At 37.4% G+C, this 19,883-nt stretch overlaps 1 protein-coding gene across 1 annotated transcript; it reads left to right on the forward strand.

Annotated features, from left to right (window-relative positions):
- The first annotated feature begins 326 nt into the window (after positions 1-326).
- erap1a (endoplasmic reticulum aminopeptidase 1a) lies at positions 327-19,126 on the forward strand. The gene is given in 19 exon segments (XM_039677344.2): positions 327-1,214; positions 1,300-1,438; positions 3,455-3,589; positions 3,694-3,814; positions 3,921-4,075; positions 4,629-4,742; positions 6,072-6,203; positions 6,787-6,918; positions 7,014-7,097; positions 7,758-7,855; positions 7,857-7,910; positions 9,474-9,562; positions 9,650-9,833; positions 13,769-13,925; positions 14,771-14,955; positions 15,032-15,193; positions 15,897-16,037; positions 16,186-16,267; positions 18,712-19,126. Coding segments are annotated over 19 exon segments (2,808 nt in total). The 5' UTR covers positions 327-726; the 3' UTR covers positions 18,868-19,126.
- Positions 19,127-19,883: the final 757 nt, after the last annotated feature.

A 19,883-nucleotide genomic window follows, 5' to 3' on the forward strand; every position in this document is an offset into this window, starting at 1 on the left:
TCACAAAAAATAACCACATTTTGTTTAGTGATGAAGTTGGCCAATAAATGTAAGTTCATCAAATCATTATGTATTTGTTATTCTATTTTGATAAGCAGTCATAACATGCAAAAAATACTCTTAGCTCAATCATTTTTATTTTATCAGTGTGTCTGTAACCTGTAATTGGAAACGTTTATTTTTTTGGTTTGATGGTGTGTTTTTGACCCACTGCTACAGAGGCCGCTATTTCTTCCCAACTTGAAGCTGAAGAAGGCTTATATCATGAATAATTTAGTAGTCATGATGACGTAGCTTGATGTACTTCCTGAAGCGTCGAATCACGTGTCCCTGACCTTTACCGTAATTAATATTCATGAGAGCGTTCACTGCTGCTCTCAAAGTTAGCACATAGATACGTTTTTTTTAGTTATATAAACCGTAATATGGTGTGTTATACGCTCCAGCATGTAATATTAGAATCTGAGCGCAAAATGGAGACGTTTTCACGTCAGGAAATTAGATAGTGTGATTAACAGCTGCGTAGTTTCACTTTCAGTTACGTATGGGTTTTCGCGCGTAGGTTCGTTCTTTTTTGTCCATTGAATTCTTATGTAAATTAGCTACATTTTATAATTTGTTTTTCTTTGTTTGTGACGTCTAAAGTTCGTAAGCAGGGCTCATGTGTGTTATTGATAACCAAATTGACGCGCATAGAAAGCTGACCTTACATTTCTGTTTTTAATCATGCTCTTCTCCCAGTCTTGTGGTTTAAACTGCCTTATATTTGCCATTTTATTATGTGTTTTTTTAACTGGCAACCATGGAATGACTGTCAACACGGACACAAATGTGTTGCCTTTTCCCTGGGACAAGATGAGGTTGCCAGAAACAGTGAAACCCCAGCACTATGAGCTCCTGATACACCCCAACCTGACCTCGCTGACCTACACTGGTGTTGTCCAGATCCTCATAGAGGTAGAACAGGACACCAGAGCCATCATCCTCCACAGCAAGAACCTTCAGATCTCTAAAGCACAGCTTTTAGAGTCCAGACATCATCGAGATCTTCAAACCAGTGAGTTTGAAGCCAATGAACAGATTGCACTCTTCGCTGATGGCTTCACATTTGAGAAAGGAAACCATTTGGTGCATTTGGAGTTCTACGCCAACTTATCAGACAGTTTTCATGGCTTTTATAAAGGCAGATACACCACGAATAGTGGGGAGGTCAGGTATGGGAACCACGACATTAGTGCTTTTTTGACTAATTGATGGTTTGAGTAAACCGCCCTCAAAATTCTTATTTTTTCCCTACAGGATGTTGGCGTCCACTCAGTTTGAGGCGACACATGCTCGAGCCGCCTTCCCTTGTTTTGATGAACCTGCGTTCAAAGCCAACTTTACCATCCGCGTGCGCCGAGAACCGAGGCACATTTCCATATCCAACATGCCCAAGGTACACATATCTAAACCTTGTATTAAATCTGGGTATGACCTTTATGGTGCAGGTCACTTTGGATTCAATGTAATTCACCAAAATCACAATGAAAAACCAAGAAAAAAAATGGGTATAATAGTTTTCACACATTAAAAATAAATTAATTTTATAAACAGTATTGTAAATATGTTCAACAGAAGAAGTGTGGAAAAGCACTTATTGTGCTCAAACAGTCGAAGCCTATGTATCTGGTCCTAATCGACCCGCTCCTAACGGGATTTAAACCGCCAGTGTTAGCGCACCTCTTGAGGCCAGGGGAGTGAGGTTTACACAAACAGCTCTTACTGGCCTATGTCCCTTACACTCACTCCCCTAAATATCACTCCTATCCAGGTCAATGGCACCCAATTTAACCGGTCCTATTTGACCTGCTCCGAGCGGGATTTGAACCGGTGTCTCTGGCTTCGGTTATCGGCTTTGGTTATACTCCAGTTCGGACGCGTACACAGACAGCTGTGGACAGCACAGACACGGACTACTTGTATTTATACTACTAAAAAGTGAATGCTAGGGTCCGCTCTGCGGACATATTCTGCACAGTTCTGCGCAGTTGGTGCCTTTGCAGCCTAGTGACGCATGCTCACAAAAAAATGGGTGGCACGCGGATGTCCGCAAAGAGCCTCCACCTATACCCTCCAATAACGATTTTTACGAGCCCTCACGGACGCAGAAAGTATAACACTAGCTTCTCAAGGCTGCTAAAGACATATTAAAGCAGCATTATGTTATTTTTGAAATTTTGCTCTCGGGGTCCCCCTACAGCTGGGAAACAGTATTGTCTTCTACTACTGTCGTAAAATCTGTCATGGTTACACTAGGGAATACACGCGTGCATTTGTTGACAAGCGAAACCCCCGAACTCTGCAGAAGGAAGGAGTTCTCATATCTTGGGCAGACTCCAGTGTTGCGTGTGAAATGTCTTTATCCCAGGTACATTGGCATATTATTTTTTTTCAAATGTCAAAAGATCGCGTAGCTCACGTTTACAAGCCAACGTCTTCATAGTAACGTTAGCGTATTGGCTACTGTTTTACATAATGGATATGCTAATTCAATTATTCAATGGTTGTTGGTAGATAACAGCCATGTTGTCAATATTATAATATCAAGCTACCATAGATGAATCTGCAAATTTGAAAAATCGATTTGCATTACAGCCTGAGGCAAGACACTTTCACCAGAAAACTAAATAACAAACATGGCTATCAGCCTACAGACATAGGATAGTTATCCTGTTAGTCATTTGTCCGTCTAATCATGTATTATTTACTTGCAAGAATGTAGCCCCTACCAAACTCAGTAATCAGTATACTTTCACGTATCGAGCTGGCGTGAGCTGCCCGCCACGGCTCTATGGGGATGCTTGAGTGTGTTAAGCGCCCTCAAAAGAAAGCAATTTAGTCTACATTTGATAGAGCGACGGTTTCTGAAGCACTTCACATTTGGTTTTACTTGCTGCTTCAGCCATGACAACATACAGAGGTAAAAAAAAAAAAAAAACGCTCGTTGGGCTCTCGCGTCGGAATTTGAGGAAGTGGGGGAAGTGATGTATGCCGTAAAGCAGTCGAATTTTGTAGTTCTTTTTGGGCTCGGGTTCCTACCCGCAAACCTCGCTCCCATCCGGGTCACGGCACCAGATTTCATACTTGACTGGGATTCGAAGGATGACGACACTTGACACTTACAAGGATGATCCCCTTCGAAAAAAGCGCCTCACATGATGCAGGATAAAAGAGCCCCAGTTTCTTCCCCGATTTTGCCGCAACTTCCAATTTTACCAGATACCAATTTCCCAGAAAGTGGCGATTTTGTTCTCTTGAACACATGGGATGGAAATGCTAATGTTATGCGATATTCCAAAGTTAAATTCACAACTTTGGATGTCAATTTATAAATTGCACACTCTGATCAGTCATTTCTTTTTCAGACCGTTTCATGTAAAGTAAACTAATGAAAGATTATTTCATCCAATAGCTGAGAACTGTAGAGCTGGCTGACGGGCTGCTGGAGGATCGTTTCGACACGACGGTGAAGATGAGCACCTACCTGGTGGCCTTCATCGTCTGTGATTTCCACTCCATCAGTAAAAAGAGTCAGCATGGAGTTGAGGCAAGTCGATAATATTGCCAAAAGCCTTATAAATGCACTTTACAATACACCCAGACCGGAATAAAACTGTGGTTTCACTCCTCATAACCTGAATCCCGATGTAGATATCCGTGTATACGGTTCCTGAGAAGATCAGTCAAGCGGAATATGCTCTGAACACTGCCGTCACACTGCTAGACTTTTATGATGATTATTTTGACATCCCATATCCACTTCCCAAACACGGTGAGTGTGAAAATGGCATGCATACTTTAGTGTGCAATCTGGCATCAAATAATGCAAAGCTGTGCTTTTTAGGACTTATAGGGCTATAATTATCTTTTATTTGTAGATCTTGCTGCCATCCCAGATTTCCAGTCCGGTGCAATGGAGAATTGGGGTCTGTCGACGTACAGAGAGTCCGGTTTGCTCTTTGACCCTGAGAAATCCTCTTCCTCTGACAAACTGGGCATCACCAAAGTCATCGCCCATGAACTAGCCCATCAGGTTGATATTTCTGTTACTAATTCAATCTAAGTAAGAGATCACACACAGCTAGTCGGCCTCTTGCACTAAATATATTTTGTCGATGCCTATATGACTACATTATCCTGCTTATTGCATGACTACTTAACAAATAAATACATAAATAGAGATTTTTTTATTATGCGAGGAGAAGAAATATGTGGGAACACTTCACAATACTTTCATTTGTTAACATTAATGTATTAAATTACATGATCTAACTATGAGAAATATATTCTTACAGCATTTATCTTAATGTAAGGTAATTAAAAATGTTATGTTAACAATAATGTCTTAGTGAATGTTGAGATTAACATAATAAATCTTGTTGAAGTAATTGTTCATTGTTGTTAATATTAGCAAATAAAACCTTATTGTAAAGTGTGGGTTAGGGTTGGTGAGATTGGTGATATTGGATAAATGAAAGAAACAGAGATATATAGCTTCATTATACACTTTATTAACTTCATTATACAAAGATATTTGACTACTGAATGATGTAATTGATGGCTAAACAATCACATGTGTTACCCAGTGGTTTGGAAACCTGGTTACAATGCAGTGGTGGAACGACCTGTGGTTAAACGAGGGCTTTGCCAAGTTCATGGAGTACGTGTCCGTCAACATCACCCACCCTGAGCTGCAAGTGGTGAGACCTCGCATCTCTAATAGTTGAGGTTAAGTCATAAGCTGTGTTATGTGTGAATACTTCACACACCGGACATTTTAACATAATTCTGTGTGTATTTGACCATTCAAGTGCAAAAAGCTGCACATCTAACACACCTTTTTTTCATGGTGTATTGCGCTTTACTCTTTTTAACATCAAGCATTGCACATCCTGCTCTTTATGTTCTTATTTATGCAGGTTAAAACTTTAAAGTGTCTATAACTTTTACTATTGCTGTGCTATGTACAAACTTATACATACGGCAATTAAAGCAATAAAGCAAAATCTCTATATCATCTCCCCCAGTGATGTCTGGCCGAGGATATTGACATCTGTACCCTTTTTTAAAATATTATTTGAATATGTTAAAGATTTTGTAAGCATATTAAATATTTGTAAGGATATAACATTTTATGGAAAATATGTTGAAAGATTTAGTTTGTATATTACATGTTACAGTCGATTGTTTTTTTTTGTGATGATAACACAATGAAACATGGCAAATTGTGCGGACTTCACTTTTGGCCACACTGTCATACAAAGAAATTATGAACACATGCGAAAAACAAGAGAGAACCAACTAAATATTAATAACTGATTATGTTGTAGTCAAAGTGAGTGAGTTTTTTTAATACTGTAGTAAAATAAAACCTGTAGATGTAATTTGCCTTTTTAGCCAAATAATTTTTTCAGATAAATAAATACCTTAACCAAGTTTAGTGTTTTGTTCTTCCCTCATTTTTAATATATATATGTATATATATATATATATATATATATATATATATATATATATACATATATATATATATTAGGGCTGTGTCAAATGATTAATTGTGATTAATCGCATCCAAAATAAAATGTACTTATTTTGTATATATATAACACACGCTATAACACACTTTTTGTTCTTAAATATACACACACATGCATGTATATTTAAGAAAAAAAAGTATTATTTATATATAAAATATTTATATTTATATATAATATAAATATATATACAGTATATACATGAATATATTTCTCAAATAAGCATGTGTGCGTATTTATAGATATATAATAATTATAAACAGTGGACCCACATATATTATGTAAACACAAACTTTTATTTTGGATGCGATTAATCGTCTGACAGACCTAATATATATATATATATATATATTAATGGTTTAATTGAACTTGTAGGCACATTCAAAACAAATGTCCCCTTCGCACATCACTTTCAGCCATCATTGTGTATCATCACACTGCCCAGCCCTAGTTAGAGTCTGACTGATCTGATATTATTCAGTGTGTCTATTTCAGGATGATTATTTCCTGGAGAAGTGCTTCACCGCCATGTCAGTGGACTCTTTAGTCTCCTCACACCCCATTTCCACCCCAGTGGAGAATCCTGCGGAAATCAGCGAGATGTTTGATGACGTTTCCTACCGAAAGGTACACAACAAGCACTTTATATATCTCTAATAGCGGTTGACCGGGATAGATTTTTTGATGCTGATACTAATATCTTAGAGAGCAGGGTATCAGATTATAACGCCGATATATATGATATTACACTATTTAAAGGGACACTATGTAACTTTTGGCCCCTTTTTTTAGTTAACCTTTAATTTTAATAACATGCATAAACATTGCTGCGATGAAAATTCGATTTATTTAACATATTTGCGACTTTATAGATAATTGTAAAATGAATAAATATGACTTTGTTTTATAGATCCTAAAAAATAAATCTGTAAAGAACAAATTTAAGATTTAGATTCTGTTATCCTTTTACATTCACCTCAGGTGCTGGTATTCTGAGCACTGTCAAAATAAAAGTTCCATCTCTGTCAAAATAAAAGTTCCATCTCTGTCAAAATAAAAGCTGATTCTGGCACTTTGTGACAAACAGAAAAACTTAAAAATGACATTTAAAAATGCCAAATATCGGCCATGACGATATATTGACTGTCCACTAATCTCTAAAAGCCTTTACGTGAATAATTAGTTGTCTGGTTGTTCATTATCTCTCAAGGGAGCGTGTATCTTGAACATGCTGAGGGATTTCCTGACCCCAGAGGCTTTCAAGTACGGTATTATAGACTACCTGAAGAGACACAGCTACCAGAACACCGTCAATGCTCACCTCTGGGAAAGTCTTACCAACGTGAGTGACCTCTGTTGGTTCCTGTGTATGTTCTCCAGCACTCAAAGCAGCCTAAACCAATGCTCGTGAGTCCAAATGCATTTCAACCTTTTCAGATCTGCACTTCTGATGGACTGGACTCGGGGAGACTAAAACTTGATGGATTCTGTTCCAAAAGTAGAGCTGAATCTCCAGCTTCTGTGAGTGCTGCATTAAATAATATAATTTGTAGCAATCATTTATTTTTTTTTAAATTAATTTTTAAAGAAATGTTCTGGGTTCATATAGCAATATTGACAGCATCTATATGATATGATGGGATATGATATGATAAAATATATTATATGACAATTACGATATATTATGTGATATGGTATATGATAAAATATATTATATGACGATATATTATGTGAAATGATATATGACATGATATATTTTATAATGTATTTCATTATATATTTTATAATGTAGAATATATGACATATTTTAAAAGACATGATAATATATAATATATATGATATATGACATTACATTACATGACATGAAATATTTTATGACATGATATAATATATTATAAAATATATGATATATGATGTACATATATGACGTGATATACATGATATTATATATACAGTATGACATGTTATATGATGATATTATCTGATTTATATTTTATATGACATGATATATGATATGATATGTATGAGACAATATGAACCACAAAACAAATAAATTATTCAGTTAATGTAGTAAAACAATCCTGTTCTAGCTGAAATGGCATTATATGATATGTAATGTGTTATTTTATATACACGAGTCATATCATTTCATAATTTATGAGTAAATCAATCATTTTCCAGCAGAAATGGTTCATGGAGGACAGTGTTGACGTCCGAGCCATCATGGACACCTGGACACTGCAGGAGGGGTTTCCTTTAGTCACTGTGGAGGTCAAAGGTCATCCTCAAACAGGAGCGCTATCTTAAAGGAGAAAAATCTTCAAAGTCTTCAAGGTATGCGTACAGTGTGCAACAAAAACTATTCAAACAGTATTATGCTTTAAAATAGTATGTTACGGCATTCCGATCCAATAAGAAGATAAAATCAAATAAAATCATTGGTAATAATTAGGGTTGGGTATCATTTGAATTTTAACGATTCCGATTTAGGATTTTATCCTAATTTCGATTCCAGTCAGGTAAAAAAAAATATATATTTATTTATAAAATTTCACATTTACATTTATTGCATATTAAGTCATATTGCAAAACATTTTATTGTAGCTGAATACCATGAATAAAAATACACAAGGAACTTTTGCCTGTGGTTTAAAAATACCATAGCAAAAACAACTAGCCTAACTAATGTAAATGCAAAGCATTATTACAGACAAGTAAACACTCAGTAATTAAGAAAGACAAACAAATTAGCAATCACACAAATAAATACAACTGAACAAAGATACAATTGAAATAAACCGTTTTAAGATTTTCAGGGATTCAAGTACACAAACTAATTAAATGTAAAATAGCACTGCACATTATAAATAAAATAACAGGCTACATTACAAATATAGTTATTCAGTCGAGAACAGTGAGTGAATTTTCTCTTTGTCTTTTGTTGTTTGATTTACTTTATTATAGAGACATGTGTTTTCTTTGTTCCGTGTTTATGTTCACTTAAAGGAGTAGTTCACTTTAAAAGAAAACTTTTGCTGATAATTTACTCACCCCCATGTCATCCAAGATATCCATGTCTTTCTTTCTTTAGTTGAAAAGAAATTAAGGTTTTTGATGAAAACATTCCAGCATTTTTCTCCATATAATGGACTTCATTGGGAACCAAACGGTTCAAGGTCCAAAAGACAGTTTCAGTGCAAACTGCAAACTGTTCAAAGGGCTTTAAACGATTCCAAACGATGAATAAGGGTCTTATCAAGTGAAACGATCGCACATTTAAAAAATAAATAACAAAGTTTAAGTTTTATAAGCTCAAATGGTCGCCTTGCTCTGTTCTGTGATGATTGTTTGTTCTGTTCAAACTCATTTATCAAAATGAACAAATCTTATTTCGTGTCATTTGGTTCATTCAATGAACGAAATAAACGAGTTGACTCTGGAAAAGATTTGTTCATTTTGATGAACGAGTTCGAACAGGAGAGTCACAAACGTGCGTCACAGAACAGAACAAGGTGAGCAGTTGAGCTTATAAAACTTAAACTTTGTTATTTATTTATTAAAAGAGCGATCGTTTCGCTTGATCAGACCCTTATTTATCGTCTGGAATCGTTTAAAGCCCTTTGAACAGTTTGCAGTTTGCACTGAAACTGTCTTTTGGACCTTAAACCGTTTGGTTCCCATTGAAGTCCATTATATGAAAAAAAATGCTGGAATGTTTTCATTAAAAACCTTAATTTCTTTTCGACTGAAGAAAGAAAGACATGGACATCTTGGATGACATGGGGGTGAGTAAATTATCAGCAAAAGTTTTTTTTAAAAAGTGAACTACTCCTTTAAGACATAGCAATAGCACATAAGCAATAATATCATTTGTTGTGCACAACTGATTTCTCGTAGTACGTCAAGCTTCCTGTGGCAGGTCCCTCTGACTTACATCACCAGTCACAGTAGTGCAGTGCAGCGATTCTTGCTGAAAAGTGAAAAAGGTGTGTCACGGAATCAAATGTTCAACTAACCCAACATTTTGACCTTCCCAGCATTTGTTGAAATCTGACTGTGTGTCTCCACTCCAGATGTGCTGTACCTGTCAGAGAAGGTGGAGTGGATTAAATTCAATGTGGACCTGCGGGGGTATTATATCGTACACTATGAGTCGGGAGGCTGGGACGCGTTGATCACTCAACTCCAGCAGAACCACACAGTGTTCAGCAGCAACGACAGGGCCAGTCTCATCCACGACATCTTTCAGCTGGTCAGGTGAGGGAACTGCAAACGCCATTTGCAATGCATTGAATTTCTGTAATACGACACTTTGGATTAAATGGAACAAATGGAACTGGATACATACTTTGAACGTTCTAATCCAATCTGACTCCAGGGCTCACAGGTTTCACTAAGATAGACTGTGGCTTAGATATAGTAGATACTAGGGCTTGGTAATAAATATCGATTTCTCGATATTAATCGATTCTCATTTTTACGACCCGATATCGATTCTTAAATCTCAAGAATCGATTAGTCATCCTGTTTCATTTGAATGAATGGATCATTGTATCACGGCTGCGCGCATTCAAAAAAACGCAATAATCTTTGTCCTTTGTTACTATTGATATGAAACAAAGTCTCAAATTTCAAATTACGTCCATTTTCTTTAGAATTTCAAAAACATAAATAGCGTTTTGCCGTTTTGGTGCTGTGGCGTGAGATCGCTCTAGCGCAGCTCAAGAGGAGCAGCAGCGCTGATCTTAATAATACCAGTAAATAAAACATGAATGACCATCTGAAAGTGTGTTAAAACTAGGGTTGGGTATCGTTTGAATTTGAACGATTCTGATTCCGATTCCTTGTTTCGATTCCGGTTCCTAACGATTCTCGATTCCGATTCTTTTAAGAGGCAGGGTCAAAAAAGTTTAGCTAACCTTGCTAACCAACGGTCTTTCGGAAGGAAATATTCCTTCTGTCACAAATACAACTTTTGTCACAAATTTTGCATTTTGCCGAGATTTCGTTATTTTTAGAAAAGTGAAGCCACACTTTGGATCGCCGACGTAAGCTACTCATGTTCGACTCGTGCGGTTATGCCAACACTTCCGGTAGACGCTTCTTCGTTGGTGTTGTTCAGCGGTTTCTTCTTCCGCTCGGCGGACTGTGAATATCGAAACTAGGAATCGAAATTTTAACTTTTGAACGATTCCGGGAAAAACTAAAAGTTAGTCCCGGTTCCAATCGATACTCGATTCTCGAAACCCAACCCTAGTTAAAACAGAGTAAAACTTATCAAAATCCGTATCATGTCACATTGATTCGCTCAATCAGCGTTTCAACCGTGGAAAGACGTCAGTTAAACAGCTTGAAATCAATGTCATGTATCGTCATATTTACCTCAGAAAACCCACATAAACTCGTTAGTCAGCTAGAAAAATAACTCCAGAGAGGAGCATTTTGCTAAATATATACACCATATTACATATGCATTATAATCTTAATGTTCTTCAATATTTAATGCATATTTGAATAAATCTGGCAGCCACCATTTAAATGTTTATATTTCATATAATCTTATTATAAAAGTGTAATTTAAGTGTTTGTATAGCTACAAAACAGTTAACTATTACCTTCATATTAGGCTAATGAAGCCTAGTAGGCTACAACTAGACTCTCATAGTTTACAGCATTAGTTAAGAGATTTGATTTCCTTGAGAAAATTTGCCATTTATTGTAATGATATCCAAGATAATCAATACTGAATCGAATCGAAATCGAATCAAATTGCAAACTTATGAATCGAAATCGAATCGAATTATGAAATTTGTGTCAATACCCAGCCCTAGTCGATAGTCAGACTTCAGATAGACATCTAAATCAGACCGTTGCACAAAGCACTGTAGACTCTGACTGTGTCCGAAATCTCCCACTACTCACTATATAGTGAGTTCGTCATTTTGTAGTGCTGTCCGAATGTATAGTGATGATTATTATACCCTATATACGTAGTCCACTCAATGTATCACAGAAAGCATTTAAGTAGTGTACAACAGATGGTCACTAACCCAAGCCCTACATACCATCACGCATTGCGCTGATCGTAAAAATGGTGGACTGGCGACAGCAATGACGTAATCAACGTGCCAAGAGACGATCGAGTAGTGTCTGAAAGTGGTGTTTATATTATACTGGTGAGCTCGCTATATTGTGCTCTGCTCCCTACCCTCTGAGTGGAGGTTTCGGATACAGCCTCTGTCTTAAGTATGACTAGACTGCAATGCATTCTGGGTAAAATAAGACGCTTTTCAAAACAAAAAACATGGCGGATCGAGTAAGCGCATTCAACCGCTCAGTGTAGTACATTTTACTTGGGGAATGTAGTAACAAGAAGAAATGTTTATTTGGAGAAAGATTGCTACGACAGTTAACAGCGTTAATCCAAGCGTTAAAGATGTACAGAAAAGATACAAAACAGTAAAAGATGCCAAAAATAAATATTTAAAGGAGTAGTTCACTTTAAAAAAAAAAACTTTTGCTGATAATTTACTCACCCCCATGACATCCAAGATGTCCATGTCTTTCTTTCTTCAGTCGAAAAGAAATGAAGGTTTTTGATGAAAACATTCCAGGATTTTGTCCATAATGGATTTCAATGGGAACCAAACATTTCAAGGTCCAAATGAGAGTTTAAGTGCAGCTTCAAATGGCTTTAAACGACACCATACGATGATTAAGGGTCTTATCTAGTGAAACAATTGGTCATTTCAAAAATAAATAAAATAAAGCACAAATGCTGCTCGCCTTGCTCTGTTCTGTGATGAGTGTTCGTGACTCTCCTGTTCGAACTCGTTCATCAAAATGAACAAATCTTTTTTCGAGTCATGACTCGAAGGGTCTTGGATAAGACCCTTATTCATCGTCTGGTGTCGTTTAAAGCCCTTTGAAGCTGCACTGAAACTCTGATTTGAACCTTGAACCGTTTGGTTCCCATTGAAGTTCATTATATGGAGAAAATCCTGGAATGTTTTCATCTAAAAACTTAATTTCTTTTCGACTGAAGAAAGAAAGACGGGGACATCTTGGATGACATGGTAAATTATCAGCAAAAGTTTTTTTTTAAAAGTAAACTACTCCTTTAAGAGGAAATATCCCAAAAAATGGTTGGAGGACCCCAAGAGAAACTTACAGACACCACTGAAATGGTGATGAAAATATCTAACACTATTGACCGGTCTAAAATAGCTTCGTGAAACTGACACCTGACCTATAATGCTGCCTGAATCATAATCATACACTGTTCATTCGTCGGCCAGAGGAGAACTGAGTGACTGAGCCTGGTTTCTCCAAAGGGTTTTTTCTCTCCCCATTATGTCTCCTGATTGTGGTTCCCTTGCCGCTGTCACCTTTAGCTTTTGGCTTGCTTAGTTGGGGACATTTAATATTACAACAGTATTATTGATCTCCTGCATTGACAGCATTATATGAGAACTGAACTGAGCTGCATGATGACATCACGGTTTCTCCAGAGCGGCTATATATATATATACACATATAAATTAACTAAATTAATAACTTTTTTACAACAAAAATAAACCATCACTGAACTTACTTAAGCTGGACTATGACATTATGTTTTTCTAGAACTGCTGTACAGCAGAAGCATTTCTATCTTCCTTTTATCTCTGTAGATGTGCTTTGAAATAATCCGCATTGTGAAAAGCGCTATATAAATAAAGGTGACTTGACTTAACTTGACTACTGCAATAATGTACAGGATGTTTAAAATAATGTGTGTTTTGAACAGTAAAGCATGTTAACCTGTTTTATTCCAAAAAACAAAACAATGAACATTTACATTATCATCACATGACGACTTTCAAATATATCAAATCAAGTGTCGTTAATGGTATATAGACAGATGCACAAACACACTTTTCTAACAAAACATTTGAGCGAAATCTTTATGAAGATAAAAACTATTTGTGCGAACTAGAGGAGAACTGACTTTATCTACTAAAAATCACCTAAACACCAGCTGATTTGAAGAAATGTGGCGTTAATGAAGAGATCCTGCAGCATTTGAGCACAAATGATATGATTCTTGGTTATCTAAAGAAAAATTATATTAAAACATTTTACACTTGTGTCAGTCATTGCAGATCTAGTCGATTCATGTTCTTGCTGCAATATGTCTGTCTTTCCTTCAGTATAGAGAAAGTCCCGCTGGATAAAGCTCTGAACTTGAGCTTGTACCTCAGTAAAGAGTCTGAGATCATGCCAGTGACGCAGGGCTTCAATGAGCTGGTGCCGCTTTACAAACTCATGGAGAAGAGAAACATGGAGGAACTGGAGAACCAGATGAAGGTAGCGGTTGCAGAAATGATCAAGTACTGCGATGTTTTGGATGTTAAAGGGATACTTCACCTCTGGAAAGATGAATGTGTATTTAAAATGGAAGAAGAAATGTGAAATTATTTGTGAATTTGGAGCTTTCTAGACTGAGAAAAGCCAGAAAATGTATTTTTGATTCGAAAGCATGGTCATTTGAAAATTCTACAGACTTTCTAATAATACAAAGCTTAATGCTAAATCCTGAAGTATCCCTTTAAGATACTTTCTGGTGTCTCAGTTTAGACATCACATTTCTAATCTTTGGTTTGGATGAATAAATCAAAGTACAATAAATCATTAATAAAAGTTCTGTTTAACTTGAAGAATTTATGACAGAAATATATTACTATTGCACAATAGAATGTACTTCTTAAAGTAATAATAAATAAAAAAAAATTTTTTTAAGGAATGTCAAACAAATTTTAAACTTCTGTTGTGCAGCACTTTGCCCAAAAAATTGTTCAAATTTCATTTGATTACATTTTGAAAGATTCAATTGTTAAAGTTTCATGCGTTCATTTACCACCGTTTAATGATATGATACATTGGTATTAAAAAAACACAGAATCCCCAAAAAATAAAACAACCACATCACAGATTTTTTTTAAATAATTAAACACATTTCATTGGGCCCTATTAAATTTTATTAAATTATTGAATTGTTAAAATTTTACGAATCCTTTTTGATTTTTAAAATTAAATTGAACTATTAAAAGAGAATCCAAAAAAAATTCAAATGGAAAATAGAAATTTGGGAAAAATTAATTTCATAGTGTACTATATTTCAACAAACTGTTGGTGGTTTTCTGTTTTAACAGGGTCATTTAGTGAAGTTATTCAAGACACTGATTGACCGTCAGCACTGGTCTGATGACGGGTCTGTGTCCGAGCGGATGCTCAGGAATTACCTGCTGTTGTTTGCCTGCGTCCGCCGTTACCCGTCCTGCGTCGTCAACGCCTCTGAACGCTTCCAGAAGTGGAAAGAATCTGATGGCAAACTGTGGTAAGATTCACATAACATCCACATTATACATTGTGCATGCTATTTTAATTCCCTTTATATCGTTTGTTTGGTTCAGGTTGCCTGCGGACGTCAGTTTGGTGGTCTACACTGAAGGAGCGCGCACGGATGAGGGTTGGGACTTCCTGTTGGAGAAATACAAGCGATCCGCCTCACCATCAGAGAAGTGGATGATTAAAGCCGCCCTCGCGTACACTCCATTAACTCACAAGCTTCAGTGGTGAGTCTGGAGACATGAAGCTGCCGAGGTGTCACATGACATTTTCAGAGTTCACCCAAACATGACATGGAGTATGAATCATTAATGGAGATCAAAAGGTCAACATTCTTGGCATTTATCAGAAAAGATCTTCACTTTAAAGTCAAGCAAAAGCATGATTCATTTCTTACCTTTTCCATCCTGAGTGTCTTTAAGGAAGTCCTATTATGCTTTTGTTCATCTTTTTCTAGTGTGTAATGTTGCTGTTTGAGCATGAAAAAGCTCTGCAAAGTTACAAAGTTCTTCTCTATATCTGTGTCAGTGTTTCTGAACTCCTGAAATGCCTCCATTGTAGTCTTGAGTTTCTTCAGGGAACGGACACGTCAAAATATTCCTCATTTAAATAATTAATATGCAGAATAAAGGGGCGGGGCCTGGTTGAGTGAGTTAGTAGTGTGTTAAACTGGCGGTTATAGTAAGGGGCGGGACATTTCCCAAACACACTCAAAGTGCTTGACCAATCACAACACACTGATCCAGCCGACTAATCAGAGCACAGTGTGCTTTTCAGAAGGATGGGCTTCATAGAGACTGGGAAGAGAGGAGCCGAAACGATGGAGAATATGAGGAGAATAATGTTGTAGAGCCCAAAAACAAAATCAAGACTTCGAAAAAGGGCATAATACATAATCTACGCTGTGTTTTTCTTGCTCACTCTTTCTAGGCTCTTGGAAAGAAGCTTGGAGGGAGAGATAATGAAAACTCAAGACCTGCCGTCACTGGTCGTCACCGTCAGTAAAAACCCAAAAGGCTTCAAACTCGCCTGGGAGTTCATGAAGACCAACTGGGGGAAACTTGTGAAAAAGTGCGTATCAGATATCCACCTGAAACATTATTATTGCTTTCAGATCTACCTGAAGACCTTATTATATGATCAAATAAATCTTATGACTCATCATGGCATGATAGATAGTGAATATTAGTGGTGTATTGAATCTGAATCCTGATTTCAGGTTTGATCTGGGTTCTTCTGCAATATCTCGCATGGCGGTTGGAGTGACCGATCAGTATTCCACCAGAGAAATGCTGGATGAGGTACTTTAGATTGGTGACTTTTACATATATTTTCCTGATTAAAGGTGCAGTGTGTAATATTTAGGAGGATCTGTTGACAGAAATGCAATATCATGGTGTATAAAGACCGTACATAATGAGCGGTTTTGTTTTTATTAGCTTAGAATGAGCCATTTCTATCTACACACACCGCGGGTCCCCTTACATCGACATGTTTCATGTTTCTGGCCCTAAACGGGCAAACGCGTTTCGTCACTATGTTGTTCTTCGTGCCAAGAAGTCAGTGAATAAAACACTGACACAATGATGAACAAGTAACAATAATATTCGCAATAACATATTGTTTTACTGAATAATCAAGTAAACCTGATTTCTTAATTTATCTTCGTAAAGAAACCTAATTGCTTAACTGGCTACTCTCTGCTGTCTCAGACGACGACATCACTTCCTGTCGGCCACCGTAACTTCTGTTGGGTGCAGTCCACAACCTCACCACTAGATGCCACTAATAATTACACAGCGCACTTTTAAAGTCCCTGTAAAGTCAAAATGAAGTATGTGTTCTGAGTTTGTCACACCACAAAAAAATGTGTTATTAGCCACCCAGCCAAATTTGAATGATAAAAAAAGCCAGCAAGTACATAAAATAAGCTATCAAAATATTGAAAAAATGCTCTCAAACGCTGGGGGTGTGTCCGCTGACTGCGCTGAAACCACGCCCACTCGCGGGAAAGCTGCCGACGGTGATATTAGCTGAAACTGCTTTCAGGAGGCGGGAGATAGTGGTTTCGGCCCCGTTCACCAGTAACAGCGGATTATCATTGAATCCCAGTTGTCTCCGACAAAAGTTTATAAAACAATCCCGTGTAAAATGATCACTACAGAGGCGGGTGTTGGTGGTGATCCTCAGCTCTTCATCAAGGTTGGCTCTACACAAAATTAATCCCCCTCTTTTTGATGTGATTGTTTTTAGGAAATTTAAATAAAGACACCGATCTGTTTTGTACACGATCGCTTCCAGGTAGTAGCCTATGCATTTCCATGTCGAAGGCATAGCTAGCTTGAAAACTGTAGGCTGTAGAAACTAATAGTACTGACAGTAACTCGCGATTAAGCTGCAACTGATGAACAAGTAGGGGCGCGTCCACGAGCTCAGGGGCTCCAGTGCGACATTGAGTCCTGTTTTAGCCCCGCCCAAAAAAATCCAGAAAATAGCAATGGTGAACTCCACTCCACTAGCATAACTCCACATTTCAGTACTTCACAGTACTTCCGATTTTTTATTTAAAAAAATGACGCTTTTACACGTGCCGTTTTCCGCGTCGGTGTGCACACTCACATTGGTGTCCATTGTTTAGTCACGCGGCGCGTCAAACCAAAAAAACGAACCTGAGGCGTTTTTTAAAAAAATGACGGGTTTACGCGTGGCGTTTTTCGCGTTGGTGTGCACACTCACATTGGCGCCCATTGTTTAGTCACAACGCATTAAACGTAGGCGAATATCGTGCGCGAAATTCGTCCTGGTGTGAACAGAGGTTATTATAGTCATTCCCCACCAAGTATTTAAAGAAATCCATTGTACTTTTGATAAACATGTTGAAAACTCATTTACTTGTATCAGTGATGTATAAAAGCTGTTTTGTTTTATATCACGTCAGATTATGGGCCAATCCCAATTCTACCCCTTACCCCTTCACTTTCCCCTAGCCCTACCCCTTCGCCTTCCCCTTGACCCTTGAAACAGAGTGGCAATGCGTAGGGGTGAAAATATTCCCCTAAGAAATGGGACACCACTACGCCTCCGTTAAACGTCATTATAAGTCGTCGCTAGCGCCTACGTCACAGGAGATGCGCCGATGTTTATCACAACTTCCAAGATGCCGTTGACAGCTGCAGTTATCTCAGTCGCGTGGGTACCGTTACAGCTATTTTTCTTGCATTTATCTTGTGAAGTTCACAGGAAACAACGGAGACGACGAAAATATGTTGCGGGACTATCGTTAGCAAACTACAGTAATTTTAGTGATTTTTTTACAAACGTTTCTGTGAAGAAACTGACCGTAAATATGGACACAATATTGAATGTAACATAAAGCAAGTCATTATTTGTCGTTACAATACTTATTAAAGCCACAAATACTTACATTTATGGGTCTCCTTTTTTGCTTGGGCAGTCATTTTGCGTCTGTAGCCTGGGTTAGCAGTGACACTTCTCATACCCCTTCGTTTGAAGTGTGCTCCTGAAAAATCTTCGTTTGAAGGGCTATCTGGCCCTTCACCCTAGCCCTCCCCCTCCAACCAAAAGAGAATTGGAACAGCCCTACCCCTTCACGTGGACGCGCAAAACGGAGGGGAAGGGGAAAGTGAAGGGGTAAGGGGTAGAATTGGGATTGGCCCTATATCTGGTTAATAACCAAAAGCGGTGATCCAAGAACATGAAGCAGTTGTTTGTGTTGTTCCTGTAGGTTCAGGCCTTCTTCAGTTCACTAGCGGAGGATCAGGGCTCCGGGCTCCGCAGCATCCAACAGGCCCTGGAGAAAATCCAGCAGAACATCCTCTGGATGGACAGGAACGTCCCACTGCTGAAGGCCTGGCTGGACATGCAGTCGGTCCAGGATTGAGTCCTGACAACTCTAGAGACTGTGTGTGTGTGTGTGTGTGTGTGTAACTCCAGACTGCACCTAACTTCACCTTTACAAGGGACTTCACATTGGAAGTGTGTTTGAATCAGCTCTGATAAATAAAATGTGTCTAAATGTGAAATGTTTATGCAAAATATCAACTTAATTTAAGTAGTGATGCATTGATTTATCTTTTTTTTTTTTTACAGAAATACCAAAACTTAAATTTATCCAAATAAAATTAAACTATAAAGTCTTATTGATAATCAGTTAATCAACACTAAAATTAAAACAGAGTCGTAAATAGTCATTTAAATGGCAGAATTTATCAGGATTAGGCATTGACACAAATTTCACAATTCGATTTAGATTCAGAATTAGCTTGCAATTAAACTATAATTCTATTGATTATCAATTCATTTGGGTATGCATCCTACCACTAAAACCCCAGTAAATTCACAATACCCCAGTACATTTTTCTGGTTCTGAGGAGGATATTGTTTACAAGTAATTTTTTTTGCCGTTGAAACTGGTTTAGCGGCTACACGACATTACAGATTTCAATAAGTTGTGTATCTTTCATCATGCCTTTTATTCATCCATGTTTATTTTGTGCTTTAAAAGGATAGTTCACTTTGAAATTATTTTTTTTTAAATGTTTTTGCTTACCTCAAGGGCATCCAAGATGTAGTGTCTTTGTTTCCACAGTATTTTCAATTTTGACATTTTTCGGTCAAACCGGTGTTGTCTGCATGCACAGAGAAGTCCAAATTAAACATGATTTAATGACTCGTAAATGTAAGTACACATTGATGACCTAAGATACGAAACGAGCGGTTTGTGTGAGAAAACGAACAGTATAGTTTTTACCTTGTTAACATCCGTCAAACTGATCTGAATCAGATGTCCAAATGAACCGAACTGAACCGTCTCCAGAAGTTACGCAGGAAGTGATCTCTCGCGCATCTCAGGCATTGTTTACACGGAGATTTCGGAAGTTTTCCCTATCACTAAAC

This window comes from Pimephales promelas, chromosome 23 (assembly GCF_988280905.1).
Source record: "Pimephales promelas chromosome 23, fPimPro1.hap1.1, whole genome shotgun sequence".
Lineage (NCBI taxonomy): Eukaryota > Metazoa > Chordata > Actinopteri > Cypriniformes > Leuciscidae > Pimephales > Pimephales promelas.